General features: G+C 49.6%; 2 protein-coding genes across 3 annotated transcripts; both read left to right on the top strand.

The window, feature by feature from the left end:
- Window positions 1-1,684: 1,684 nt before the first annotated feature.
- CLN6 (CLN6 transmembrane ER protein) lies at window positions 1,685-13,120 on the top strand. The gene is made up of 7 exons (XM_068143555.1): window positions 1,685-1,860; window positions 3,269-3,383; window positions 3,939-4,037; window positions 8,808-8,996; window positions 9,119-9,174; window positions 10,523-10,645; window positions 12,713-13,120. The coding sequence occupies exons 1-7, from the start codon at window positions 1,778-1,780 to the stop codon at window positions 12,999-13,001; spliced, it is 954 nt and encodes a 317-aa protein (XP_067999656.1). The 5' UTR covers window positions 1,685-1,777; the 3' UTR covers window positions 13,002-13,120.
- Window positions 13,121-15,641: 2,521 nt separating this feature from the next.
- On the top strand, window positions 15,642-24,835 carry CALML4 (calmodulin like 4). 2 transcript variants are annotated; one of them, XM_068143553.1, is made up of 6 exons: window positions 15,642-15,747; window positions 15,879-15,909; window positions 21,414-21,554; window positions 22,755-22,943; window positions 24,533-24,650; window positions 24,763-24,835. In XM_068143553.1, the coding sequence occupies exons 1-5, from the start codon at window positions 15,745-15,747 to the stop codon at window positions 24,628-24,630; spliced, it is 462 nt and encodes a 153-aa protein (XP_067999654.1). In that variant the 5' UTR covers window positions 15,642-15,744; the 3' UTR covers window positions 24,631-24,650; window positions 24,763-24,835. The 2 variants fall into 2 exon arrangements, with proteins under 2 accessions (XP_067999654.1, XP_067999653.1); XM_068143552.1 differs by having other exon boundaries at window positions 24,533-24,830.
- Window positions 24,836-27,168: the final 2,333 nt, after the last annotated feature.

The following is a 27,168-nucleotide window of genomic DNA, read 5'->3' as shown; positions in this document are numbered from 1 at the left end:
GTAGCAGAGCAGAGAATCCACATCTCCTGACTCCTCAGAGTCCATTTGCTTTATGCCATGTGGCTGCAGAACATGAGTTCTTTCTCTCCAGGGGAGTGCATGCAAGTCCTGCCACACATAGTGATCTGCCCATGGCCACAAGCCAAAGCTGTGGCAGAGCTGTGCTTCAACACCTCATTTCCATTCAACCTCAGGCTTAGAATGCTGCAGTGATTGCATGCAATGAGCTCTACTTTCCATCTCCTTCTCTGCTGGCCTTTTCTTACTTCTGAATCTCATTTTCTTGGCCAGGTGAGGCCTGGTATTGAGATAAACCTGACTGGAATTGAGATAGATCCCAAACTCTACGCTATGGTGATCACTGCAGCCAAAGCTATCACTAAGTGAAGTCTGGACAGGTTCACCATGATCAGCAATGTGCCCTCCTAACAAAGGCCAATGTTCTCCTGGGGTGCAGGAAGAAGAGTGGCCAGCAGGTTCAGTGAGGTTCAACCCCTCTGCTCTGCCCTAGTGAGGCCACAGCTGGAACATTTGATCCAGTTTTGGGCTCCTCAGTTCAAGAGAGACAAGGAACTCAAGGAGAGTCCAGCAGATGCCACTAAGATGCTGAGGGGCCTGGGGCATCTCTGTGAGGAGGAAAGGCTGAGAGCCTTGGGGCTGTTGAGCCTGGAGAAGAGCAGCCAGAGAGGGGATCTGCTCAGTGGTCAGCAAGAGATAAAGGGTAGAGGGCAAGAGGATGGGGCCAGATTCTCAGTGGTGCCCAGTGACAGGACAAGGGGCAATGAGCACAAACTGGAACCCAGGAGCTTCCATCTGAAGATGAAGAGAAACTTCTTTGGTGTGAAGGTGCTGGAAGCCTGGAGCAGACTGCTCAGAGAGGTGGAGTCTCTGGAGAGCTTCCAAAGCCCCCTGGCCATTGTGATCCTGGGCAAGCTGCTGTGGGTGCCCTGCTTTAGCAGGGGGGGTGGACTGGGTGATCTCCAACCCCCACCATGCTGGGATTCTGTGATTCCAGGGTGTTGGGACATCTTGCTCAGATTGTGTGTTTCCCAAGAAAACTTGGAGCAGATGATCCCTGAGGGCTCTTCTAACCTGGGATTCTCTGACTCCGATTGTGTGAGATTGGTTGCCCAGCAGGGCCAAGAGCTTTTCATCGCCAGAGCAATGAAAGAGTTAAAATCTGCCTTCTCCTGTCCCTCTATTTTAAACCCAGCCAGGATTATCCACCGCTCCTCTGCAGAAGGATTTGGACTGGGTGCGGGGGTGGGAAAACCGGGCTGACCCGAGCTGGGCTGGGCTGACCCGAGCTGGGCTGATCTGAACCATGCAGGGACGACGCGAGCCGTACTGAGCTGAGCGGAGCCATACTGGGGCGGGCTGAGCCGAGCCGAGCCGTGCTAAACCATAGTGGGCCAATCCGAGATGTGCTAGACCGACCCGACCCGACCCGACCCGTGCTGGGCAGATCCAAGGCGTACGGGGCCGACCCAAGCCGTGCTGGGCTGAGCCGTTCCGGGCTGACCCTAGCCGTGCCGGGCTAATGCGAGCCGTGCAGGGCTGACCCGAGCCACCAACCCCCCCGCCCCACACATACACATACACACACACGTACACACACACGCCGCCTCTCCCGGGGCGGTCCCGGAGGCTGCGGCCGCGCAGCCGCTGCTGGGTCCCCGGCTCCGAGGCGGGGCGCGGGCGGAGCCGAGCCGAGCCGAGCCGAGCCGGGAGAAGCGGGGCCGGGACCGAGCGGGCCGGGCCGAGCCGGGCCGGGCACATGCAGGGTACGGCACGGCGGCGGCCGTTCCCGGCGGTGGCCCCGGGAGCCCCCCAGCCCGCCGGGACGCTCTACCCGGGCAGGTGAGCGGCGGGAGAAGGGAGCGGGGAGGGTTGGAATGGGAATGGGTACGGGAATGAGACTGGGACACCGCCACCGACAACCCCCTCCCCATTTCCCCGGGGGTCCCCGACGCATCCCCTGAGCCCCACGCTCATCCTGCCCCAAGATCCCCCAGGATATTCCGGCGCCATCCAGCCCCCAGCTCATCCCGTGCTCCCGAATCCAATCCTGGGTACCACCACCCTATCCCGTGCCCCCCAGTTCCATCCTGTACCCCCAAGCCCCATCCTAGCTTCCCACCACTTCAACTCAGGTACTGCCATCCCATCCTGTGCTTCTCCAACCCCATTCTGGCTACCACTACCCCACCGCAGGTATCACTACCCCATCCTGTGCCCCCGAGACCCCCCTTGGGTACTACCACCTTATTCCAGGTACCTCAGCCCCATCTCATGCCTCCGAGCCCCATCCTGGGTACCACCACCCTATCCCATGCCCTCCAGCCTCATCTCAGGTAACACCATCTCATCCCACCCCATCCCCCCCCAGCCCCATCCTCAGTTACCATGCCCCTCAGCCCCATGCCAGGCACCACCACCCTATCCCATGCTCTCCAGCCCCATCTTGGTTACCATCCCCATATCCTGGATGCTGCAGCTGTCCAGAGTATCCTGGAGGGTTGGGATCTCTCAGCCTCCTATAGGGTTCCCTCACTTGCCCTTGTCCACAGCATCCTGGTTTACCTCAGCTGCTCCAGGGTTTGACAGCTGCAGTTCTCCTAGCTTCATCCAGGACACCCTGACTTGTCCAGGGCTTCCACCATCCTCTTCCTCCATCCACTGTGTCTGGACCTGGGGCTCAGGTAGCACAAGCTCATGGTTGATCCAGCTGATGCTGCTCTGGGCACCACAGGAGATGGATTCACCCACTCTTCCCATAGGGAGGTGATGGTCTGGTGGTGCTGGAAGGTTATTTGACGGAAGGGCTTCAGCAGGGGGTTGGATCAGGCCTTGCTCTGCAGAGGCAGAAGCTCTTGAGTGTGGAAGATGAAGGTGATAGTGCCTCCAGAGCAGGCTGTGCTGGAGTACCACCAGGCACCGGCGCAGTTTTAGCGCTCGGCAGAGGTACCACGGGAGTTGAATTTTGCTTTGTCATGCAAAAGTTAAAAATAGTTGCACTTAATTCATCACTTAAGCTTTCCAGCTCGCTTTTGTGCTCACTTCCCAGCCAGGGAGAGCCTCCTCACTGCTCTGCCGCCTCCTCCTCTCAACTTTGTGCTTATTCCACAGATCCCAAAGCCTGGAGATGCGATGGCAGCCAGGGGAGCGCAGGTTCCGGGTGGGGATACACACCTGGAGTCTGCTCCTTGCCTCCTCAGAAACCTGTTACATGACACAAGGCTGACACTCTCATTTCTGTGTTCTCTAGGCATGGAGCAGTCAAGAATGAGGACACCTTCAAGACCTCCCCGTTTCATTTGGATCTGTGGTTCTACTTCACCCTGCAGAACTGGGTGCTGGACTTTGGACGTCCCATTGCAATGGTCAGTGGGGCAGAGGCAGGCCCAGTGCTTTAGGATCATAGAGTCACAGGCAGGTTTGGGTGGGAAGGGACTTTGAAAGCTCATCTAGGCCAACCAGCCTACAGCAGGTTGTTCAGAGCCTTGTCCAACGTGACATGTTGGTTGTGGTTGGACTCAATGATCTTAGAGGTCTTTTCCAGCCTTAGTGATTCTATGACTCTATGACCTGGAATGGTTCCAGGGTAGGGCTTCTACCACCTCTCTTTGCTTGCAATCAGCTTATTTAGGGTAGAAGATAGGGGGGGTAAAGCTGTGGTGGTCCCATAGGGTAGACCCCTAGGCTGGTTTCTACCCCAAAGGGATGCCTTTGAGGAGCACCTTGCACTTGGCCTTGTTGAACCTCATGAGCTTCACCCGGGCCCACTTCTCCAGCTCCCTCTGGCTGACACCTCATCCCTTTGGCACCTCAGCCTCACCTCTCAGCTTGGTGTCACCTGCAAACTTGCTGAGGGTACCCTTGATCCCATTGTCTGTATCACTGATGAAGAGACACTGCTGTGCCTTCTTTTCCCTCAGATCATCCTGCCTTTGGAGTGGTTTCCTCTGAACAAACCAAGCGCTGGAGACTATTTCCACATGGCTTACAACGTGATCACACCCTTTCTTCTGCTAAAGGTAAAAGCTGGAGGTGGTGCCATTTTATTTCAAGCTACTGGGTGTTAAAACAGGGCAGAAAATAGAGGTTTGTAAAGGTATGGAGGTTGGGAACTTGGGAGACCTAATGTTGGTTGGTCACAAGCCCCTACAAGTGAGCCAGCCCCAGCCATCTGGGGCCATATTTAGAAGGGCACCCAGCAACCATCTTTATACAACTCAGTCTGCTCCATCTACAAAGCAAATTGCTCCCCATGGGAACTCTGAAATCAGGAGGAGCCAGGACCCTATTTCATAGAATCATAGAATTCTTTCAGTTGGAAAAGATCTCTAAGATCACTGAGTCCAACTAGTTGTTTGTAAGACCACCATGGCCACTAAACCATGGCCCCAGGTGCCATGTCCACACGTTTCTTGAGCACCTGCAGAATGGTCACTTCACCACCTCCCTGAGCAGCCTGTTCCAATGCCTGACCACTCTGCCAGTAAAGAAGCTCTTCCTCACCCATGGTGCAACTTCAGGCCATTTCCTCTTGTCCTATCACTTGTTCCTTGGGAGAACCCCCACCTGCCTCCAACCTCCCTTCAGGGAGTTGTAGAGAGCCAGAAGGTCTCCCCTCAGCCTCATTTCCTCCAGATTGAACAACCCCAGGTCCCTCACCAGCCCTGTTCTCCAGACCCTTCACCAGCTTCGTTGCCCCTCACTGGACCTGCTCCAGCACCCCATGCTCTCCTCGGAGTGAGGAGCCCCAAACTGAACACAATATTCAAGGTATGGCCTCACCAATGCCCAGTGTGGTGTTTTTAAGACAACATCCACCCATGGACCTCCTGAGCCAGCTGGGACTTTAGTAGACATTCTAAATCATTCAGAGCTTGATTACATTTGCTCTTTGACATTTGAATTGTGTCTTTAGCTTGAATTTACCTTGCTTCAGCTGTCAGCTGCTGGATGGTGTAAACTATTGATGAGGTTCAGGACTCACACATCATCAGAAGTCTTCTATTAAATACTTTGCTGCCAGAAGATAGGAGAAAGCAATTAGATTTTAACCCTCATCAGCTAGAAACTGAATTATGGCCCAAGATGTGAATGGTTCTCCCTCCCCTGAGTCTGTCTGGGAGATTGGAGATAATGGTCAGGCCTTGGAACAAGCTGCCCAGGGAGGTGGTGGAGTCACCACCTCGGGGGGTGTTCAAAAAACAAGTAGATGTGGCACTTCAGGACATGGTCTAGTGGTCATGGAGATGTCAGGCAGAAGGTTGGACTTGATGGTCTTAAGAGGTTTTTTCCAACAGTAATGGGTCTGTGCTGGTGTGGCCAGAAAGGAATATTCAAAGATGGTGAAGGGAGTGGAACCTGCTGAAGAAAGGCTGAGGGAGCCAGGTCTGTTCAGCTTGGAAGAGAGGAGCCTGAGGGGTGACCTCATTCATGTTGACACAGATGTGAAGGGTGGGTGTCAGGAGGACAGAGCCAGGCTTTGCTCAGTGATGTCCACTGACAGCACAAAGAGGAATGGGTGCCAGCTGGAGCAGAGGAGGCTCCACGTGGACATAAGGAAAATCTTTTTCACTGTGAGGGTGACTGAGCCCTGGAACAGGCTGCCCAGAGAGGTTGTGGATGCGTTCCTGTGTGACCTACTCCAGGTGGTCCTGCTCTGGCAGGGGGGTTGGACGTTCTGTGATGCTGTGATTGTGATCTGGTCCTTTGGGGAGTGTGGAAGCTCTGCAGCTTGGTTTGCCCCCTCACCATCTGACAGCCCATTACTGCAGGCTGGGCTCTCATCAGCTTAAAATCTGCTGGCTTGGCCTTCCCTGGCAGCACAGCACTAAGGAGTGGTGTGTGGACAGCACAAAGGGGTTGGTCCACAGCAAAACAACACAACCAAAGCCATTTGTTATTCAGGGTGTGTTGCTCTTGCCCAGTGTCCTCTCCAAGGGCACGTCCCACCCTCCTTTTCCATCAGATAAGAGCTGTCCGTGTCCTCTCTGCCTCCTCTGGCAGTCACAGAGCGGTCACAGAGAGAGGGAACATTAAGCCCCAAAATTAAACACAAATAAGGAGCTTTTCGTTGTTTTATGAAGAGCTGCAAAGCTGATTTGGCAGCAGAGGCAGGGGAGAGGTGAAGGTGGCCCCAGCTGATCCTCAGGCTGGGCTGATGTGTCCCCCTCTGACCTGTGACTCCCAAGCCCTGAACCACTGGAGAGGAGATTGACTTTTGAGGTCTTCCCAGCTTTGCAAGCAGAGTGAGGAGCATCTTGCTGGAGAGAACTCCTGCTCCTCATCCCCAGCCAGGCTTGCAGGAGCTTGCTCCAGGTTCTGAGTAACACCAGGCTCCCTGCCAACCTTACCTCTGTGCCTCCACCCAGACCTGAGGAGACCATGAGAAGGGACAGGGAGAGCTTGTAACTGAAGCTGGTGTTCCAAAGGTTGCCTCAACCGGTTCTGCTGGCCAGGAGATATTTCTAGATAGGGGGTTAAATGCAGCTTCCTCTTCAGAAGCAAGGACACAGCAAGGTGAGTCTGGTTCCTTGAGGAAAGAAAGAAAAAAAACCCAACCAGTTCAACCAGAGCCTTCTGAAAATCACCCAGCAGAGAACTAGAAAGAAGCAGGGGTCTCTTGGCCAGGGAGTGAAGTGCCTGTGCTGGGCTGGATGCTGCTGGAGGCTCTCCCACCACTGGAGGGCACAGCCAGCCCTGCAGATCTGCTCAGCAGAGAAGGCTGCAGCCTTCTGGTTTCTCATTCATCCCTTCTGAGCACATTTAGTGAAGCAGTTCTGGAGCAGATCACTGACTAGGTCCAAACATCGACTCAGGGCAGGGTGCTGCTTTGCAGGGAGGTTTACCAAGGGCAGAAATGGTGGGTCTCATAGAGTCATAGCACTGTTGAGGTTAGAAAAGACCTCTGAGGTCATCAAAGTCCAACTGTCAGCCCAACAACTCCATGCTCACTAAGCCATGTCCCAGAGTACCATGGCCACACAGGTTTCTGGAACACCTCCAGGGCTGGTGACTCCACCACCTCCCTGGGCAGCCTGTTCCAGTGCCTGACCACTCGTGCAGGGAAGAGATTTTTTTTCCCCAATGTCTAACTTAAATCTCCCCTGGTGCAACTTGAGCCTGGTTTCTCTCATTCTATCACTTGTTCTTTGGGAGAGGAGACTGACCCCTACCTGATTCCCACTTCCTTTCAGGGAGTTGGAGAGAGCCAGAAGGTCTCCCCTCAGTCTCCTTTCCTGAAGAAACCAAGTTCTCTCAGCTGCTCCTCACCAGCCCTGTTCTCCAGACCTTTTGTCATCTTTGTTGCCCTCCTCTGGACACACTGCAGCACCTCAATGTCCTTCTTGGAGCAAGAGGCCCAAAACAACACAGTACTCGAGCTGTGGCCTCACCAGTGCCCAGTGCAGGGGCACAATCACCTCCTACTCCTCCTGGTCACACCATGGCTGATCCAGACCAGGATGCTTTTGGCCTTCTTGGCCACCTGGGCACACAGTGGTTTATGTTCAGCTGACTGTTGACCAACCCCCACTAGGTCCTTTACTGCTGGGCAGTTTTCCAGCCACTCTGCCCCAAGCCTGGAGTGTTGTAAGCAGGGATAAGTGTGTGCTCACATCTGGAAGCCAGGTAGGCTGGTGGAAATGCACCTGAGATGCATTTAGGGAATCACAGAATCCCAGCATGGCAGGGGTTGGAAAGGACCTCTGAAGATCATTGAGTCCAACCCCCCCCTGCCAAAGCAGGGGCACCTAAAGCCTAAAGGTTGATGGGTTGGACAGGATGATCTTGAAGGTCTCTTCCAACCTGCTTTGGTTTATTCTAATAAAGGTTTATTCTAATAAAGCCCACACAGGAACACATCCAGGTGGGCCTTGAAAGTCTCCAGAGACTCCACCACCTCTCTAGGCAGACTGCTCCAGGGCTCTGCCACCCTCTAAATAAAGAAGTTCTCTCTCATGTTTAGGTGGAGCTTCCTATGTTCAAATTTATGCCATTTACCTCTTGTCTTGCTACTGTTCCCCTATGAGGATGTGCTTAGAGTTGGGGTTGTTCAGCCTGAAGTCCTTAAAGCAGCCTTCCAGTACTTAAAAGGAGCCTACAGGAGAGAGAAGAGGGACTGTTTTGTCAGGGAGTGTAGTGATGGGGCAAGGGGTAACAGTTTAAACTGGAAGTGGGTAGATTCAGATTAGATATAAAGAAGAAATTCTTTACTGTGAGGGTAGTGGGGCACTGGAACAGGTGGCCCACAGAAACTGTGGAGGCTTCAACCCTGGAGGTGTTCAAGGCCAGGCTGGATGAGGCCTTGAGCATCCTGATCTGGTGGGAGGTGTCCCTGCCCATGGCAGGGGGGTTGGAACTGGATGATCTTTAAGGTCCCTTCCAACCCAACCCATTGTAGAATTCAATGATGATAGAGTAGAATAGAGTAGAGTAGAGTAGAGTAGAGTACAGTAGAAGAATAGAGAAGAATGGAATGGAATGGAATGGAATGGAATGGAATGGAATGGAATGGAATGGAATGGAATGGAATGGAATGGAATGGAATGGAATGGAATGGAATGGAATGGAATGGAATGGAATGGAACAAACCAGGTTGGAAAAGACCTTTGAGATCATCAAGCCCAACCTATCACCCAACACCATCTAATCAACTAAACCATGGCACCAAGCACCCCATCCAGTCTCTTCCTAAACACCTCCAGGGATGGTGACTTCACCACCTCCCTGGGCAGCACATTCCAATGGGCAATCTCTCTTTCTGTGAAGAACTTCCATCTCTGTGTTTTTAGCTCATTGAGAGATCCCCCAAGACCTTACCAAGATCCATGATCTATGTCAGCATCATCATGTTTGTCATGGGAGCCAGCATCCACCTGGTGGGAGACTCGGTGAACCATCGCCTGATTTTCAGCGGCTACCAGCATCACCTGTCTGTGAGAGAGAATCCCATCATCAAGAACCTGAAGCCAGAGACCCTGGTAAAGAGGCTTTTATTTATCTCTCTATACAAGCACTTAAACCTCCCACAGTAATTGCATGTTCTCATTTAATAACTTCCTGTTCCCTCTGCCCTTTTAAATCTCTTCTGGTTGCCTTGCAGATTGATTCCTTTGAGCTCCTCTACTACTACGATGAATATTTAGGTCACTCCATGTGGTAAGCAATTGGCAGCCCATGTGCAGCCTCAGAGCAGAGCACAAGGAAAGGCAGAGCAGATCTGATCTGAGCTTAATAGCTAGGGAAAAAACACAGCAAAGCTGAGGAAAGCTGGCAGGAGATAAAGTTCTGATAGCCAGAGAGAGATTAGAGTGATCTTCTCCCTGGAAAGCCACTGGGTCCCCCTCGATGTGTCTGTCTCAGGGAGACCTTCTTGTGGCCTTTCAGTGCTGATAAAGATGGGGTCAGAGTTGTGACAGGACAAGGGGTGATGGTTGAAACTAAAAGAGGGAGATTCAGACTGGAGAGAAGGGAGAAATGTTTGACACTGAGGGTGGTGAGAGCCTGGCCCAGGTTGCCCAGAGAGGTGGGAGCTGCTTCGTTCCTGGAACCATTGCAGTTCAGGTTGTTTGGGGCTCTGAGCAACCTGCTCTAGTTGCAGCTGTCCCTGCTATCTACAGCAAGGTTGGACTAGATGTGACCTTTAAAGGTCCCTTCCAACCTAAACCAGTATGGGGTTCTGTGGTGCCATAACAGCAAATAAACCAGGAAAGCCCAGCAGGGGAGAGCCTTCCCTCTGCTCAAGGTTATCTGGCAGCATATAAAGGGCTAGATTCACATTATCATGGAATACCAGCTTGGAAGTGACCTGGTCTCCTCTGGAATGCTCCAGCTAGTCCCTGTCTCCTGTACTGAGGACTCCAGAGCTGGCTCCAGCACTGCAGGTGGGGTCTCAGCAGAGCAGAGGGGCAGAATCCCCTCCCTTGAGCACCAGGAAGCAAGCAAATCCTGCTCTTTTTCCCCTGCAGGGTGGTTGGACTAGATGACCTTTAAAGGTCCCTTCCAACCCAAACTATTCTGTGATTCTAAATAAAAGAAGGCCTCTGTTAGGTCCCTGAAATGCTGGTCCACATCCTGCTTTCCTGCAGTGCAGCTTGTAACACAACCCAGTGCTCCCACGCAGCCTCTTGGAGCCTGGGTGTGTAACAAACAGAATTGTTTGATGGAGCACTTGAGCTGCAGTGTGTGACCTCACCAGCAAACTTGGGCTTTTCCTGTGAGATCCCAGAGGCCTCATGGTCTGCAGGAGCACTCGGTGCAGCCAGGACATGCCCTAGCCCTGCACGAGGCACCACCAGCCCTTGTTGTGTTGCATGGCCAGGGCTGTGATCTCACAGCACCCCAGTTACTTGCTGCTTCACCTGCCTGAGGATGTGTGGCCAGGGTAGGTCACCAAATTAATTCCCAGCTCAGCACAGGAATTGTCTAGGAACCTATTTTAGATTTGGAGGGGTGGGGTTAAACACCTTCCAAGGTCACACCACCCATTGGAGTTGTTTGTTTCCAGGTATATCCCTTTTTTCCTGATACTCTTTATCTATTTCACTGGCTGCTTCACCCCTGTTGAAGAGGAGAGCAGGATGCCAGTGGCTGCCTTGCTTCTAATGGGGCCCAGCAGCCTTTATTACTGGTAAGTGGCTTCTGCCAGTCTGGGTGGGTGAGGGAAGAAGAGGGAGAACCACAAGCAGCCCTACAGCATGCAGCCAAGGGGTTCTCCAGTCCCCAGAGCAGGTCTGGAAAATCAAATCAAATCCCATTGAAATTTGCAGCCTTTGCAAGGTGGGACAACTTGAGGGGCACCCCACAGCACTCCTCTCCCTGCCTGGGGTGTTTCTGCATCCATAGCCAGACCAAGGGGTGGTGGTTTAAACTAAAAGGGAAGTTCAGAATGGAGAGAAGGAAGAAATGTCTGATACTGAAGGTTGTGAGACCCCGGCCCAGGTTGCTTGGTGCCAGTTACTCACACCAGTACATCACAGCAGTCTTTGTCTCAAGGGTATCTCCTCAAAGGCTTCACCAGGAGACCTCCACAGCTTTGCCCCCAGGTCCTCCACCTTAAATAAGCTGATGGCAAGGGAAAAGAGAGGAAGGAGAGGTGGTAGAAGCCCTCTGCCTGGAACAAGTCCAGGCCAGGATTGGGGCTCTGAGCAGCCTGCTCTAGTTGCAAATGTCCCTGCTGACTGCAGGGGAGGGTAGGACTAGATGACCTTTGGAGGTCCCTTCCCACCCAAACAAGTCTGGGATTCCATATTGTTACTGCCAGAGCTCCAGCTTCCAGCCTTCACTTGCCATCTGCATCCCTTCCAAGGCTGCTGTTCCTTGCACTGTTCCTTGACGATTTTGGATTGGTCACCAGGTGCTTGCAGCTCCTCCACCAGGTCTCAGCTTGTTGGTGACAATGAGGATGCTCTCACCAGTTGCCCAGGCAACTTACACAGAGCCCAGGCCTGCCTGATGCTCACAAGCTGCCTCCTCAGCTTGCCCTGCAGCTCCAAATGGCCTTTTGAGAGAGGTCTTATTTATTTCCCATTTTCATTAGCTCCATCTTCCCAAATGCATTCCCTGATGGCAGCCAAACAACTCTTTCATTCCTCTGCAGGGATGATGTTCTCTCTCTTGCCCATGGCTTTGCCCCCCCCTGCTGAGACCATCTTTACACAGTAAATTAATTTTTGATCATCAAAATCATCAAGCTGATTTGGTCAGTTCCCAGTTACTGCACTCCCTTTCCAGCTCTGAATCGCTGAGATTTAAGAAGCATAGAGTGTCATTCCTCCTCCTCCCTGCTAACACCCACCCACTGCCTGGCACAGCATGGGGAGAGCAGTGGATTTTGAGGGCTAGATGAGCACAAATCCACAGGCCAGAGCCAGATTCTGGCTTTGGTTCTGCCTTGGAAGCATCCCAGTCACAACCTGAGCCCAAGCACCTTTCCAGTCCCATACTGGGCATGTATCTCTTTAGCCATTCTCCCCCCAGCTCAGCAGTTAAATTACTGATAAGGAACATGAAAACAAATCACAGCTTCAGGGCTGGCAGGAGAAAGCAGCAGAGATTATTTGGATGTTGAGATGCTCTCCACGGCTGAAGCTGGAAGTGCTGGGAGCTGCCCTCACTCACAGAATCACAGCATCAACCAGGTTGGAAAAGACCTCAGAGATCATCAAGTCCAACCTATTACCTAATACCTAACACCTCCTGACGACTAAACCATGGCTCCAAGTGCCACATCCAATCCCCTCTTGAACACCTCCTGGGATGGTGACTCCACCACCTCCCTGGGCAGCACATTCCAATGGCCAATCTCTCTTCCTGGGAAGAACTTTCTCCTCACCTCGAGCCTAAACTTCCCCTGGCACAGCTTGAGGCTGTGTCCTCTTGTGTCACAGGTTGCCTGGGAGAAGAGACCAACCCCTTCCTGGCTACAACCTCCTTTCAGAGAGCAATAAGGTGTCCCCTGAGCCTCCTCTTCTCCAGGCTAAGCAACCCCAGCTCCCTCAGCCTCTCCTCACAGGGCTGTGCTCAAGGCCTCTCCCCAGCCTCATTGCCCTTCTCTGGACACATTCAAGTCTATCAATGTCCTTCTTAAATTGAGGTGCCCAGAACTGGGCACAGTACCCAAGGTGTGGCCTAACCAGTGCTGAACTCCATACTGTCTCCCAGGGTGGGCACTAACAGGTGGGTGTTTGCTTTGTAGGTATCTGGTGACAGAGGGTCAGATCTTCATCCTCTACATCTTCACCTTCTTTGCTATGATGGCTTTAGTGATGCACCAGAAACGCAAAGGACTTGTCCTGGACAGCAATGGGCTCTTCCTCTTCTACTCCTTCATCATCACATTGGTCCTCATTGCCCTCTGGGTGGTTTGGCTATGGAATGACAAAATCCTCAGGAAGAAGTACCCTGGTGTCATCTATATCCCTGAGCCCTGGGCATTTTACACCCTGCACATGAGCAACCTCCATGCAGCAAAGGAAAGTTTATAAGTTTTGATATTTTAGAGTGATTTAAAGAAGAAGCAAAAAGAAGAGTAAATATATATATATATATCTATATATCTAGTTTTTCTAATGTAGATGTATTTCAAATAAATTCCTGACCAACATCAGCTGCAAGAGGTGTCATCTGTTAGCTGCACCCCACCTAGCCAGGGGGTGTTCCAGCCCCAGGGGAAAATAGTCTTTGTGGCTTAACACTTCAAAGCCAGGCTTGTGGGAGGGCTGTCTCCTCTGGGTTTACTGCTTTTAGTCTGGTTTTCCTCCCAGCATGGTGAGGTTGGACAGGACCTCTGGAGATCATCCAGTCCAACCCCACCATGCTAAAGCAGGGCACCCACAGCAGCTTGCCCAGCATCACAATGGCCAGGGGGGTTTGGAAGCTCTCCAGAGAAGGAGACCCCACAGCTTCTCTAGGCAGTCTGCTGCAGGGCTCCAGCACCCTCACACCAAAGAACTTTCTCCTCCTGTTCAGGGGAAGCCTCCTGGGTTCCACTTTGTGCCTGTTGCCCCTTGTCCTGTCACTGGATACCACCAGGAAGAGTCTATCCCCATCCTCTTGCCCCCACCCTTTCTCTCTTGCTGAGCACTGAGCAGATCCCCTCTCAGGCTGCTCTTCTCCAGGCTCAGCAGCTCCAGGGCTCTCAGCCTTTCCTCCTTACAGAGATGCTCCAGGCCCTTCAACCTCTTTGTAGCCTCCACTGGGCTCTCTCCAGTAATTCCCTGCTTCTTTTGAACTGGGAACCCCAGAACTGGACACAAGACTCCTTTCCACCCACCAGCCCTGACACCTGCATAGTTCCATGTTGGACTTTTCCAGGTGCTTACAGGACAGCACCAAACCCCTCCTGTACTGGAGCTGGGGTGCAGCACTCTAGACTTACACCATTGTTGAACCCCCATCCCACCAGCAGCATCCTGGAGAACATCCCAGCCTTTAACAGGAGTGGTTTTTGCCAGGGAGTCTGAGCACTCTCACCCTCCCCATGTCTTGGCAGGGAGAGCTTTCTCTGCTCTTCCCACGCTGCTCTCAGCCCAGTAAACATGCTGGGAAGGGGCTGAGCCTCCTTACCTTGGACCTTCACCACAGCTCTGCTCAGCTGTGACTCCTCAGAGAGTCCTCCTCTTGTCCTGGTCATCAGCACTGGGGTTGAGCCCTCGCTGCAGAGTGCAGGCAGGGCCAAATCCCTTCAAAACACCCCAAAAAGAGCATCAGGCTGGGGGTGAACTCCAGGGCCAGCCTCATTCACATAGGTTCTGTGTGGGCTGCTGCTCCCACTCACCACTTCTCCAGCTTTAGGTGATGGTGCTGAGCTCCTGCAGCTCCAGCTGCAGCCTTGTGATGGTATATGCCTGTAAAATGTGTATGGAAGCCCAGCTGATGGAATCCAGATGACTGAAGAAAAACATCTGGCAAAACACAAGTGACTCACATTGCTTCCTCAAGCAGCTCCTTGTTGAAGGATCCTGACTGTGTCATTGTCACAGGGCAGGACCTATCCTGGGAAAGGTCTGGTCCATGCTGTAGTCCCTGCAGCCATTAAGTGTTTTGTTCTTGGGTCTGTCTCTCCAGCACAGCCTGGCATCAGGTGCTTCATCTCACGCACACGTGCTAGCCCTGGCTACACAGTTGTTGGGTTTCTTTTCAGGATACTCAAGCACTGGTGGATCTGGAGAGGCAGAACATCACTTGTCCCATACCCAACCCCCCCAGCCAAGCTGCTGGCTCAGCTCTTTAAACAAGAGAAAAGGATTAAATGTTTGACACTGAGGCTGGTGAGAAATTGGTGAGGTTGCTCACAGAGGTGGGAGATGCCCCATCCCTGGAACCATCCCAGGTCAGGTTGTTCGGGGCTCTGAGCAACCTGCTCTAGTTGCAGATGTCCCTGCAGGGGGGTTGGGCTAGATGACCTTTTTAAGGTTCCTTCCAGCCCAAACCAGTCTGGGATTCTCTGATCTTTTTGTAGAGGACAGGATGGGATAAAAGGCCCTGGAGAATAAATCTTATGAGGAGCAACTGCAGGAGCTGGGGCTGTTTAGTTTGGAAAAGAGGAGGCTGAGGGGAGACCTCATTGGTCTCTACAACTACCTGAAAGGAGATTGTGGAGAGGCTGTTTCTGGTCTCTTCTCACAGGTAATTAGTGATAGAACAAGAGGGAATGGCCTGAAGCTGTGACTGGGTCGGTTTAGACTGGACATTAGGAAGAAGCTTTTCACAGCAAGAGTGGTCAGGCTTTGGAATGTGCTGCCCAGGGAGGTGGTGGAGTCACCAACCCCTGATGTGTTTAAAGGTGGTTTGGATGTGGTGCTTGGGGATATGGTTTAGGGTTGAACGCTGCAGAGTAGGGTTCTGGGTTGGACTTGGTGATCCTGAGGGTCTTTTCCAACCTGAATGGTTCTGTGATTCTGCAATTCTATGCCCATTAAACCACGTCCACATCACTGCTCGGAGTCCTGCTGAGAGCGTCCCAAGGCTTTGTGCAGGCTGGGAAGAGCCCTTCGCAGCAGGGCGTGGGAGCAGGAGCTGTACCGGCAGCAGGATCCAGCCCTGGCAGCAGGATCCAGCCCTGGCAGCAGGATCAGGTCTGGTAGCCATGGCAGCGGGGTATTTATTACAGCCTGGCCACGCTCCACCCCACGCTGCAGGACTTTAGCCCTTAATCAAGGAGAAAAGTAGCTTCAGACACCTTCCAACGCAACCAGCAGCACCAAGCACCAGGAAGGCCCCAAAACAATGGTGAGGGAAAGGGGCTGGGTTGATAGAAAACTGCTCCCTCCTGCTCCCCACCTCCTGATTTTTAAGCTGAATATGTCTTTCTCCTCTCCCCCCCCCCCATCTCCTTTTCCTTCCCTGCTTCCACGAACCAGGCAAAATTTCTGTCCCAGGATCAAATTAATGGTAAGGAGAGTTGGGGTCTGCTTGGGGTGGGGGTTAATTAGCAAAAGTAGCTTAGCTAATTTATATATAGATAGATAGACATGTGTGTGTGTGTTTATATATATCTGTGCTTTTATCATAGTAGTAGCAGTCAGGGTTGGAAGGGACCACAAGGATCATCTAGTTCCAACCCCCCTGCCATGGGCAGGGACACCCCACACTAGATCAGGCTGGCCAGAGCCTCATCCAGCCTGGGCTTAAACACCTCATATATATATCTGTAGTTTTATATCTATCTATCTATCTATCTATCTATCTATCTATCTATCTATCTATCTATCTATCTATCTATCTCTATATATATTCATTTATATATATCCCTGTATTTATATACACTTTAGTTAAACACATGCCTCTGCTTTTATATATATATATATTTATTTAGATAGATATTTGACATAGGTTTACTATTACATATGTTTATTATTCATCTATTCCATGTTATGTATATTTTTATATGCCTTTTCTTTTACCTGTTTTAAATATGTTTGTTTTTAATCTGTATATTTTTTGTGTCATTTTCTCTATGTTCATTTATATATATATTTATATATATTTTTTTTTATATATATATAAATACATATACATGTATTTCTCCCTGTATTACTCATATATATATCTACACATTTAATTTAAGCTCTATTTTTACCCCCAGTTTTGCATCTCACTTCTATTTTCACACCTACAGTTGCCTCGTTCCAGATGCTGCTCTCTCTCTCTCTATTTTCACTTACGAGTTTGAGGTGCTGCTGTGTATTTTCACCTGCATGTTGAGCCACTTTCCTATCCCTTTTTCCACAGGTGTTTCTTCTTCAGATTTACTGATGGATTTGATTTTAGATCTATTTCTAATTTAAGGGGGGGTGAGGCTGTTACCTGCTGACATTGACATACTTTGAGACGTTGATCTATGTTTTATTCACGTGTTGATACATATGTTACAGAGCTGCTTCTGTGGCCGTTTGTTTTCCTATACCTCAGATCTATTGGTAGAAATTTTTAAGGTATTTTGATATTTATACACATAGAGATAGTTCATAGTATCATAGCATCAGTCAGGGTTGGGAGGGACCACAAGGATCAGCTACTTCCAACCCCCCAGCCATGGGCAGGGACACCCCACACTAGATCAGGCTGACCAGAGCCTCATCCAGCCTGGGCTTATTTGAGATGCTGACATTTGATTTACCTGCTGACAGATATTTTACTCCAGACATTGCTGGATTTTTCTCTATGTCTATTCTTCCTCTGTCTTTATTTTTAGGCATTCATTTTTTTTTTTTCCCTACAGATTTCATTTTAGATATATTTTTATTTGGGGAACTTGAATTTATCTCTTTTTATAATGTAGATGGTGCTAGATTTTTATGTAGCTGTTGGGAGATGTTTCTATGCATTTCTTTTTCTATTCTTTGGGGTTCTAGATATTTAGTTTCCTATACATTTGGGTTTCCACATATTTTAGTTTCTATATATTTATTTCTCTATATATTTTAGCTTCTGAATATTTAGGGGTCTATATATATGGTTTTCTATATATTTGGGGTTCTATATATTTATTTCTTTATATATTTGGGGTTCTATATATTTATTTATCTATATATTTGGGGGTCTATATATTTATTTCTTTATATATTTGGGGTTCTATATATTTATTTATCTATATATTTGGGGGTCTATATATTTATTTCTATATCTTTGGGGTTCTATGCATTTATTTCTATATCTTTGGGGTTCTATGTATTTATTTTTCTATATCTTTGGGGTTCTATATATTTATTTTTCTATATATTTGGGGTTCTATATATTTGGTTTTCCACATATTTTAGTTTCTAAATATTTGGGTTCCTACATAGTTTAGCTTCTAAATATTTGGGTTCCTATATAGTTTAGCTTCTATATATTTGGGTTCCTATATAGTTTAGCTTCTAAATATTTTGGTTCCTATATAGTTTAGCTTCTAAGTATTTGGGTTCCTATATAGTTTAGCTTCTAAATATTTTGGTTCCTATATAGTTTAGCTTCTAAGTATTTGGGTTCCTATATAGTTTAGCTTCTAAATATTTGGGTTCCTATATAGTTTAGCTTCTATATATTTGGGTTCCTATATAGTTTAGCTTCTAAATATTTGGGTTCCTATATAGCTTAGCTTCTAAGTATTTGGGTTCCTATATAGTTTAGCTTCTATATATTTGGGTTCCTATATAGTTTAGCTTCTAAATATTTGGGTTCCTGTATAGTTTAGCTTCTATATATTTGGGTTCCTATATAGTTTAGCTTCTAAATATTTTGGTTCCTATATAGTTTAGCTTCTAAGTATTTGGGTTCCTATATAGTTTAGCTTCTATATATTTGGGTTCCTGTATATTTATTTTTCTCTATATTTTAGCTTCTAAATATTTGGGTTCCTATATATTTGTCCAGGGAGGTGGTTGAGGCCCCATCCCTGGAGGTGTTTTAAGCCCAGGCTGGATGAGGCTCTGGCCAGCCTGATCTAGTGTGGGGTGTCCCTGCCCATGGCAGGGGGGGTTGGAATTAGATGATCCTTGTGGTCCCTTCCAACCCTGACTGATACGATGATATTTATTTTTCTCTATATTTTAACTTCTATATATTGGGGTTCCTATATAGTTATTTTTCTATATATTTTAGCTTCTATATATTTGGGTTCCTATCTATTTATTTTTCTCTATATCTTAGCTTCTAAATATTTGGTTTCCTATATATTTATTTTTCTCTATATTTAAGCTTCTATATATTTGGGTTCCTATATAGTTATTTTTCTCTATATTTTAGCTTCTATATATTTGGGCTCCTATACATTTATCTTTCTCTTTATTTTAGCTTCTAAATATTTGGGTTCCTATCTATTTATTTTTCTCTATATCTTAGCTTCTAATTATTTGGTTTCCTATATATTTCTTTTTCTCTATATTTTAGCTTCTATATATTTGGGCTCCTATACATTTATTTTTCTATATATTTGGGTTTCCACATATTTGGGTTCTTATATATTTATTTTTCTATATATTTGGGGTTTTATATATTTATATATATATATATATGGGTTCCTATATATTTATTTTTCTATATATTTGGGTTTCTATATATTTATATATATCTATATGGGTTCCTATATATTTATTTTTCTATATACTTCAGCCTCTATATATTTGGGTTTCTCTATATTTGGGTTCCTACATGTTTAATTTTAGCTACATTCTTGTTTTTAGACATCTTTAAAGATATATATATTTTTTTTTTCACTATCTACCTGTCTTTTTATGTAGATGTTGACAGATTTTTATGCAGCTGTTGACACTTCTAGATGGGTTTTTATTTCCATCCCTATTTAAAAATGGGATTTCTCCCCAGACTCCCAAGCTGGGCTTGTATTCCACCCCCACCCCTCCACCCCCTTTCCCTCCCTCCCAGCCCTCCAGGGCATCTCCTTGCCCTAAACCCAGAGAATTCTCCCCAACTTCATTAAGCAGCTGATGGGCACAGGCAAGGAGCTGAACCCCTCCCTACTCCAGCCCCTCAAACTGGACTGCATGGAGACCAGCAGAGGTAACCTCCCAGTCCCACCACCACAGCAGAAGGTATTTCAGGTGGTCCCACAGCGGCCCTGGGGCCAGGAGGCATTTCAGGTGCCCCTTGGCAGTGCTGGAGGTTTCACCAGTGAGGGTGGGTGAAGGTGGAGGGGGAAGAGGAGGGTGAAGGCAGAATAAAGTCCTTCTGGGGAAGAGAAGGGCTGGGGCTGGCAGGGTTTGCTGGGAGAAGGGCAGAAGAAAGCTGAAATAAGAGTATTACTGAAATCTGTTAATCTGCAGCCCGGGGCTCAGCAGCTCGGCAGCGCTGGAGCAGGGCGGGGGTGGCGGCTGGGACACGGAGAGGACATGGCACCCGTGGGGTGCTGCCCCCTGGGATGCCCAGCACCCACCATGGTACACACGGGGCACCCAGCACAGTACCCACAGGGCACCCAGCCCCCACCATGGTACTTATATGGCAGACAACACCCACCGCAGCTCTCATAGGACACCCAGGGTCCAACAGAGCACTCATGAGACAGCCAGCACCCACCATGCTACCCAGAGAGCATCCAGTATCTACCATGATACCCACGGGGCACCCAGCACTCACCATAGCACCCAGAGAGCACCCAGTGCCCACTACAGCACCCACGGGGCAGTTAGCACCCACCAGGACACCCAGAGAGTGCCCAGCACCCACCATGGTATCCAGAGAGTACCCAGCACCCACCACAGCACCCATAGGACACCCAGCACTCCCAGTGCAGCAAGTCCTAGGGACAGAGAGGATGAGGAGGTGGCAGAGGGTGGTGGCACCAGCACAAACTGGTTTCTCTTTCCCCTCCTGCCCTGCACCCAGGGCACTCAGTGTGCCCAGTAAGAGGCTGGGAGACGGCAGCTTTATCTAGGTCAGCTCCCAGCCTCGGCTGGTTATCTGAGAACTGGGAACTGTTTGTGGGGGGAAGGGAGAGGGTGAGGGAGGTGAGGATGCAGAGATGTTGCAGTGGGAGGGTGGCAGGGCAGGCACAGCCTCTGCTGGACTCACCTGATCTCACCTCCTGTCCCAGCACAGACGTCAAACGTGACATTTTCAGCTGTTTGGTCTCATCAAAACCCAGTCGGTGGCTGCAAGGATCATGGCAGGGGCCAACCCAGAGTCCTGCACCTCTCCCCACAGCTCAGTCCTTCAGCATGCTCTCTCACACCCCATCAAGTCTTGTGAGGAGCAGCTGAGGGATCTGGGGTTGTTCAGCCTCGAGAAAAGGAGGCTGAGGGGAGACCTTCTGGCTCTCTACAGCTCCCTGAAAGGAGGTTGCAGCAAGTGGGGTGTTGGTCTCTTCTCCCAGGGAACAAGCGGTAGGACAACAGGAAATGGCCTCAAGTTGTACCAGAAGAGGTTTAGGGTGGACGTGAAGAACAATTTGCTCCCCTTGAGGGTTGTCAAGCCCTGTCCCAGGCTGCCGAGGGCAGTGGTGGAGTCCCCATCCCTGGAGGGGTTTCAAAGACGTGGGAATGCGGTGCTGAGGGCCATGGTTTAGTGGTGATCTGGGTTAATGGTTAGACTCGATGATCTCAAAGATCTCTTCCAGCCCAAACGATCCTGTGCCTCCAGGAAGCAGAGAAAAGCCCTTTTCACAGTGCTCTAACACCCTCAGAAGCCTGACCCCCATTTCAGAGTCGCTTCATCAGCCCGAAGGACCCCAATTAGCTTCGCTATTCACAAGCCTGGATTTTAATTGCCTTTGGCACTTTACCCAGGGTCCTCCCCCACTGTCCATCATCCTCCTTGAAAGGAGACACTCCGAAGCAGACACAATATCCCTGCTGGAACTCTCCCAACGCCGCCCAAGCGGGCAGCAGGAGAAGAAAACCTCCCTGGTAGATGAATGTGAGCTTACATGGCCTAACGGAGTGTCGGTTTTTAATTAGAGTTCAAGGAATGTTTCTCCCTCTACGACAAGAAACAAAAAGGGAAGATCAAAGCCTCTGACCTGATGGTAGTGATGAGGTGCCTGGGAGCCAGCCCAACGCCAGGAGAGGTGCAGAGGCACCTGCACTTGCACAAGATCGGTGAGCAAAGAGCAGTGGCAGCCCTTAAATAAACCACTCCGGGTTAGGGAGGGAGAAATGCGACCTTTCCACCGTCAGGAGACCACGTGCCGAGACAAGGAGGCCGCCTGGAGCCCAGGAGACAATACTCAGACAAAGCAGCATGAACCAGATTCATAGAATGGTTTGCTCTGGAAGGGACCTTAAAGATCACCTAGTTCCAACCCCCTAGTGGGACACCTCCCATAGATCAGGTTGCTCAAGGGGCCTCATCCCGCCTGGCCTTGAACACATCAGTGAGGGGGCAACCACAACCTCCCTGGGTGGGCTGTTCCAGTGTCTCACTACCCTCACTGGGAAGAATCTCCTCTTAATCTCCAGTCTAAATCTGCCCTCTTCAAACTTCAATCCATTGACCTTCATCCTATCATCACAAGCCCTTGAAGAGGATGACTTTCAAGGTCCCTTCCACTCCAACCCAGTCTATAATTCTATGATTCTATAACCAGGAGCAGTCACCAAAACTAGTCTGATGTGCTTTGAATAAAGTCAATCCAAAGTCAAACCAGAAAAACTCCAAAAGCAGAAAGGGAGGTTGATTACGGATTTGGAGGCTAGGAAACTGAGCAGTCCACCCAGAGAGGCAGAACAGCTCCAACATCTGTCCTCTTACGGGCCTGTACGAATGAATTCACAGCACAAAGACCAAAGATTCATGAGAGAAGGGTGGCCTGGGCTAAAAAATTTGGACACAAAGACTCAGAATGAGAGGAAATGGCCTGGAATAGTGCCAAGGGAGGTTTAGGTTGGATATTAGGAACAATGTCTTTCCTCCAAGAGTGGTCAGGCAGTGGAACAGCTTGCCCAGGGAGGTGGTGGAGTCACGGTCTGTTGGAGGTGTTCAAGACATGTCAACATGGCACTTGGGGACATGGTTTAATGGCCATGGTAGTCTCAGGTTGAAGGTTGGACTCAATGATCTTAGAGGTCTTTTCCAACCCAAACAATTCCATGATTCTAGCAGTCTAGCAAAGCTCTAAGTGGGCTTTGTGGCCAGGAGAGAGACCCCAGCAGTGGGTCCATCGTGGTCCACACCAGAGTCAGGCAAAAAGGAGAAGGTGCCCTTGGAAAGGGGAACTGGTTGGGAGAGGAGGATACTGAGGTCTGGATCCAGACTACAAACCCAAGCCCTCCCTAAGGAATCTGCTCTTATTTCTGCAGACAGGAATGCAGAGCTGGATTTCTCCACTTTCCTCAACATCATGTACAGGCAGATGAAGCAGGAGGAGCCCGAGAGCGAGATCCTCACGGCTTTGTCCATGATAGACAGGCAGAAGGAAGGTGTCATCGCTGTTTCCGAGCTGAGAGCTAAACTCACCAGACTAGGAGAAAAGCTTTCTGAGGAAGAAGGTACTCTGCAAACCAAAGATGAACCAAATGTTCCCCACCTTCTTACTCCCCTCCTGATCTTCCTCTGTTGTTGAATCTAGGCTTTTCCAGCTCATTGCTCCCCTGTATCAGGCACTGATGAGGCTGCACCTCAAATCCTGGGGTCAGTTTTGGGCCCTCACTCCAAGGCAGACATGGAGGGGCTGAGGTGGGTCCAGAGAAGGGCAATGAAGCTGCTGAAGAATCTGGAGAACAGGGCTGCTTAGGAACAGCTGAGGGACCTGGGGTTGTTTAGTCTGGAGAAAAAGAGGCTGAGAGGGAGACCTCATTGCTCTCTACAATTCCCTGGAAGAAGGTTAGATCAGGTGGGGGTTGGTCTCCTCTCCCAAGAAATGACAGGATGAGAATAAACAGCCTGAAGTTGTGCCAGGAGAGGTTTAGGTTGGATATTAGGAAACATTTATCTCCTACAAGAATGGTCAGGCATTGGAACAGGCTGCCCAGGGAGGTGGTGGAGTCACCATCCCTGGAGGTGTCAAAAAAATGTGTAGACAGGGCACCTGGGGACATAGTTTAAGGGCCATGGTGGTGTTGGGTTACAGTTGGATTTGATGATCCTAAAGGTCTTTTCTAACCTTAGGGATTCTATGATCCTGTGTCATCAAATGATAAATGGAGGTCCAAAGCCTTTCACTCCAACAGACCACCTGCCCCATTCCCCCCCAACATGCTCACGACACTGGACACAGCCCCTCAACACCAGCAAGCACACCAGTAAACCCTCTCCTGGGCTGTATTAGAAGCCTTACTGAAGGACACTGCTGCCCAAAACATCAGACAGAAGCTGCTGGGATTCTCTGATCTTTGCTTTAGCACCAACCCTCTCTCTGTTATGAGTAAAGAAGGAATTTGCCTCCTCTCCTGTCTCCCAAAGGAAGATGGCATGTAATTCCCAGCAGCAGCTTCCTTCAGCAACATCTAACAGCTCTTCACATGTCATTCCTTCTGTTTTAGTGACATCACTTGACAGGAAAAAATCCCTTTTAATGGTTTAGCCAGAGACTTTTGAGTTAGGTAACTGCTGTCCCTGCCAAGCTGTTCCCAAAGCTGGAGGGACAGCCATCACTACTGCAGGGTGACCACTTCTGTGCAAGTACTTCCAGCCCTTAGAGCCCAGCCTGAGGTGGTCTTCTTCATTTTCCAACACCAGTATTGACAAGAGCCACACAAATCTACTTAAAATCAGGCACACAACCTGCATGGGCACATAGTTTTGTCCCGCTTGAACCAGGACAGGCCCTACCAAGAGCAATCAAAAGCCAGTTTGGACTAAATGTGTGGCTCTTTGCCACGCACAGCTCAAAAGAGATGACCACCTGTGCTCCAGAAGTTAGGCATGGAACTCAAAATCAAAGTCTTGGATGATGCTAATTTACAACAACAATCCAGATGGGACCTCCAAGTGAGCTCCAAGTGTTCTTGCTCCCAACAAAAATGACTGGAAAACTCCAATTCTGCATTTTGCAGATCACCACATCCCTACTATGCACCACTCAATCTTTTTCTTTTACCACTCAAACTCCTGGTTTACTTTTTACTCTTCCTTTCAGTGGATGACCTGCTGAAAGAAGCCAAGGTTGGACCAAAGGGAACGTTCAAATATGAAGAGTTTGTCTGCAGCATTTGTCTTCCTCCTGTTGACTACTAAGATTCAAACCAAGAGATTTGGTAAGAGCAGGACTTGAAACTTTGTTTTCCTTGCTTGCTACTCATACTCATGGATATCATCATTTGCCCTCCAAAAGCCTTAATTTTGCCTTCCCACACCATGGTTACGCAGGTGCTCACCTCACGTCTGGAGAACCGCTGCCACAGAACTTGAGCTCTCTGTTAATTCAATAAACTGAATGTAACATCCCCCTGTGTAATGTGTCCTGCTTAAAAACCCAACTCTAACCTCAAAAGTGCATCTCAGTCTACAGATTGTGCCACAAATGACAATTTGTAGTTAGGGTTTCACTTCTAGTTAAGCACCACCCATAACTCAGCTCTCGTCAGACCCCATTTGCAGTACTGCGGCCAGCCCTGGTGCCCTCAGCACTAGACGGACATGGATCTGTTGAAGAGGGTTCAGAGGAGGTCACAAAGATGATCAGAGGGCTGGAAGACCTCTCCTATGGGGACAGGCTGAGAGAGTTGGGGATTTTCAGCCTGGAGAAGGCTCCAGGCAGACCTTTTAACAGCCTTCCAGTACCTAAAGGGGGCTACAAGAAAGCTGGGGACGGACTTTTTAGAAGGGGTTGTAGTGACAGGACAAAGGGCAATGGTTTCAAACTAGAGCAGGGCAGGTTTAGATTGGACTTCAGAAGTTGTTTACTATGAGGGTGATGAGATACTGGAATGGGCTGCTCAGAGAAGTTGTGGACATGTCATCCCTGCAAGTGTTAAGACCAGGCTGGATGAGGCTTTGAGCAAGCTGGGCTAGTGGGAGGTGTCCCTGTCCACGGCAGGGGGGCTTGGAACTGGGTGATCTTTAGGGTGCCTTCCAATTCAACCATTTTATGATCTGCTGCCTCCACACCCCTCAGCCCAGACACATCTCTGTGTGTAGAAACAGGCTCCTTGGGAAGCCTGACTATGTCACAACAATGGCAGATTTCATGTAACTGTCCACAGCCCCAGAGTATTCCCTGGATCTATGGTGTGATCCCAACCAGATGTTCCTCTGTCATGAAGCTGTAAAGTCAACAGCTCCACTTGCACAGTGGCTGTATCCCTGCTGACTACCCAAAGGGACAGCAGACAAGCAGTCAGGAATTCTCCAGCTTCCCCCAGTTAGTGATGCTCACTGGCTGCAGACAACTCCCAGTCTCCAAGCACAGGGAGAGGCTGTGCTCACTCATTTCTCCTCCTCTTCTGCTCCTCCAAGGTACAAGATCTCTGCACTGTGGTACTTCTGTCACATTATTTATTAAGGTGCAACATCTTCAACCTCAGGCCTCTGTGCAGTTCAGCTGTGTCTGCATTTCAAGGCAAGACACTGAAAATGCTGTGCTGGGTAAATGGCTCTGCCACCAGGCTCTGGGATGGCTGCCCAGCAGACATTCCTAGAGACAGCCTGGCAGAGAAAACAAAACAGGAGCAGGAAAATGAAGCTTCTCTTCAACAGGAAAAACACATTCCATCTCTGACCAAAACCACTTTCACAGAACCACAGAATATACCTGGTTGGAAGAAACCTCCAACATCATCCAGTCCAACCCAGCACTGAAGGGTCAACACTAAACCTTGTCCTCACATTTGAACACCCCCAGGAATGGTAACTCCACCACTACCCTGGAGAGACCATTCCAGTGTTTGAGAACCCTCTCTGTGAAGAAGTATTTCCTAGCATCCAGCCTGAACCTCCCCTGGCACAGCTTGGAACCATTTCTTCTGGTCCTGTCACTTGACACCAAGGAGAAGAGGCTGTCCCCTGCTTGCTCTAACCTACTTGTACATAGTTGTAGAGAGCAATGAGGTCTCCCCTCAGCCTCCTCTTCTCCAGACTGAACAACCCCAGCTCCCTCAGATGCTCCTCACAGACCATGTGCTTCAGGCCCTTCACCAACCTCATTTCCCTTCTCTGGACACACTCCAGCACCTCAATGCCCATAGCCACTCTACAAGAGGTCCTTTGGTGAGGAATTTAGAATCACTCAATTGTTTTGCTCGGAAAAGACTTCTAAGATTGACTCCAACCATTAACTCAGCACTGCCAGGTCTCTACCAAACCACATCCTTCAGCACCTCATCTCCACAGCTTTGAAACCCCTCCAGGGATGGGAACTCCACCACTGCCCTGGGCAGCCTGGGCCAGGCCTCGACAACCATTTTGGGGGAAGAAATTCCAACCTCAACCTCTCCTGGTACAACTTGAGGCTGCTCCCTCTTGTCCTACTGCTTGTCCCTTGGGAGAAGCGACAGACCCTCACAAAGACAACATACAGCAGGGGGCATCCACCAACCTCCCTTGGTTCTTCTCTATTCAGTATTCAGTATCACTAAGGTTGGAAGAGACCTCAAAGATCATCGAGTCCAACCTGTCACCACAGACCTCATGACTAGAGTAGGGAGGACACTACTGCCCACTGCAGGCTTGAACTCATGACCTTCCCATTAGGGGTCTTATGCGCTATCAACTGAGCCACATCCTGGCATTACTGAGCCACATCCTGGCATTTAAAGATTTCTAATAAGCAATGTA

Source organism: Melanerpes formicivorus, unplaced genomic scaffold (genome assembly GCF_026170545.1).
Source record: "Melanerpes formicivorus ecotype bairdi unplaced genomic scaffold, bMelFor1.0.p_v2 SCAF_10, whole genome shotgun sequence".
NCBI classification, from domain to species: Eukaryota; Metazoa; Chordata; class Aves; order Piciformes; family Picidae; genus Melanerpes; species Melanerpes formicivorus.
The sequence above is the reverse complement of the archived record's forward strand: the minus strand, read 5'-3'. Positions and strand labels throughout refer to the sequence as shown.

Bases quoted from the DNA above. Each gene is read 5' to 3' on its own strand.
- CLN6 (XM_068143555.1), top strand. From the start codon at position 1,778: ATGCAGGGTACGGCACGGCGGCGGCCGTTCCCGGCGGTGGCCCCGGGA. The intron at 8,997-9,118 runs GTAAAGAGGCTT...GTTGCCTTGCAG, and splicing joins ACCTGAAGCCAGAGACCCTG to ATTGATTCCTTTGAGCTCCT. The intron at 10,646-12,712 runs GTAAGTGGCTTC...TTTGCTTTGTAG, and splicing joins CCCAGCAGCCTTTATTACTG to GTATCTGGTGACAGAGGGTC.
- CALML4 (XM_068143553.1), top strand. The intron at 15,910-21,413 runs GTAAGGAGAGTT...GTTTTTAATTAG, and splicing joins GTCCCAGGATCAAATTAATG to AGTTCAAGGAATGTTTCTCC. The intron at 22,944-24,532 runs GTACTCTGCAAA...TCTTCCTTTCAG, and splicing joins AAAGCTTTCTGAGGAAGAAG to TGGATGACCTGCTGAAAGAA.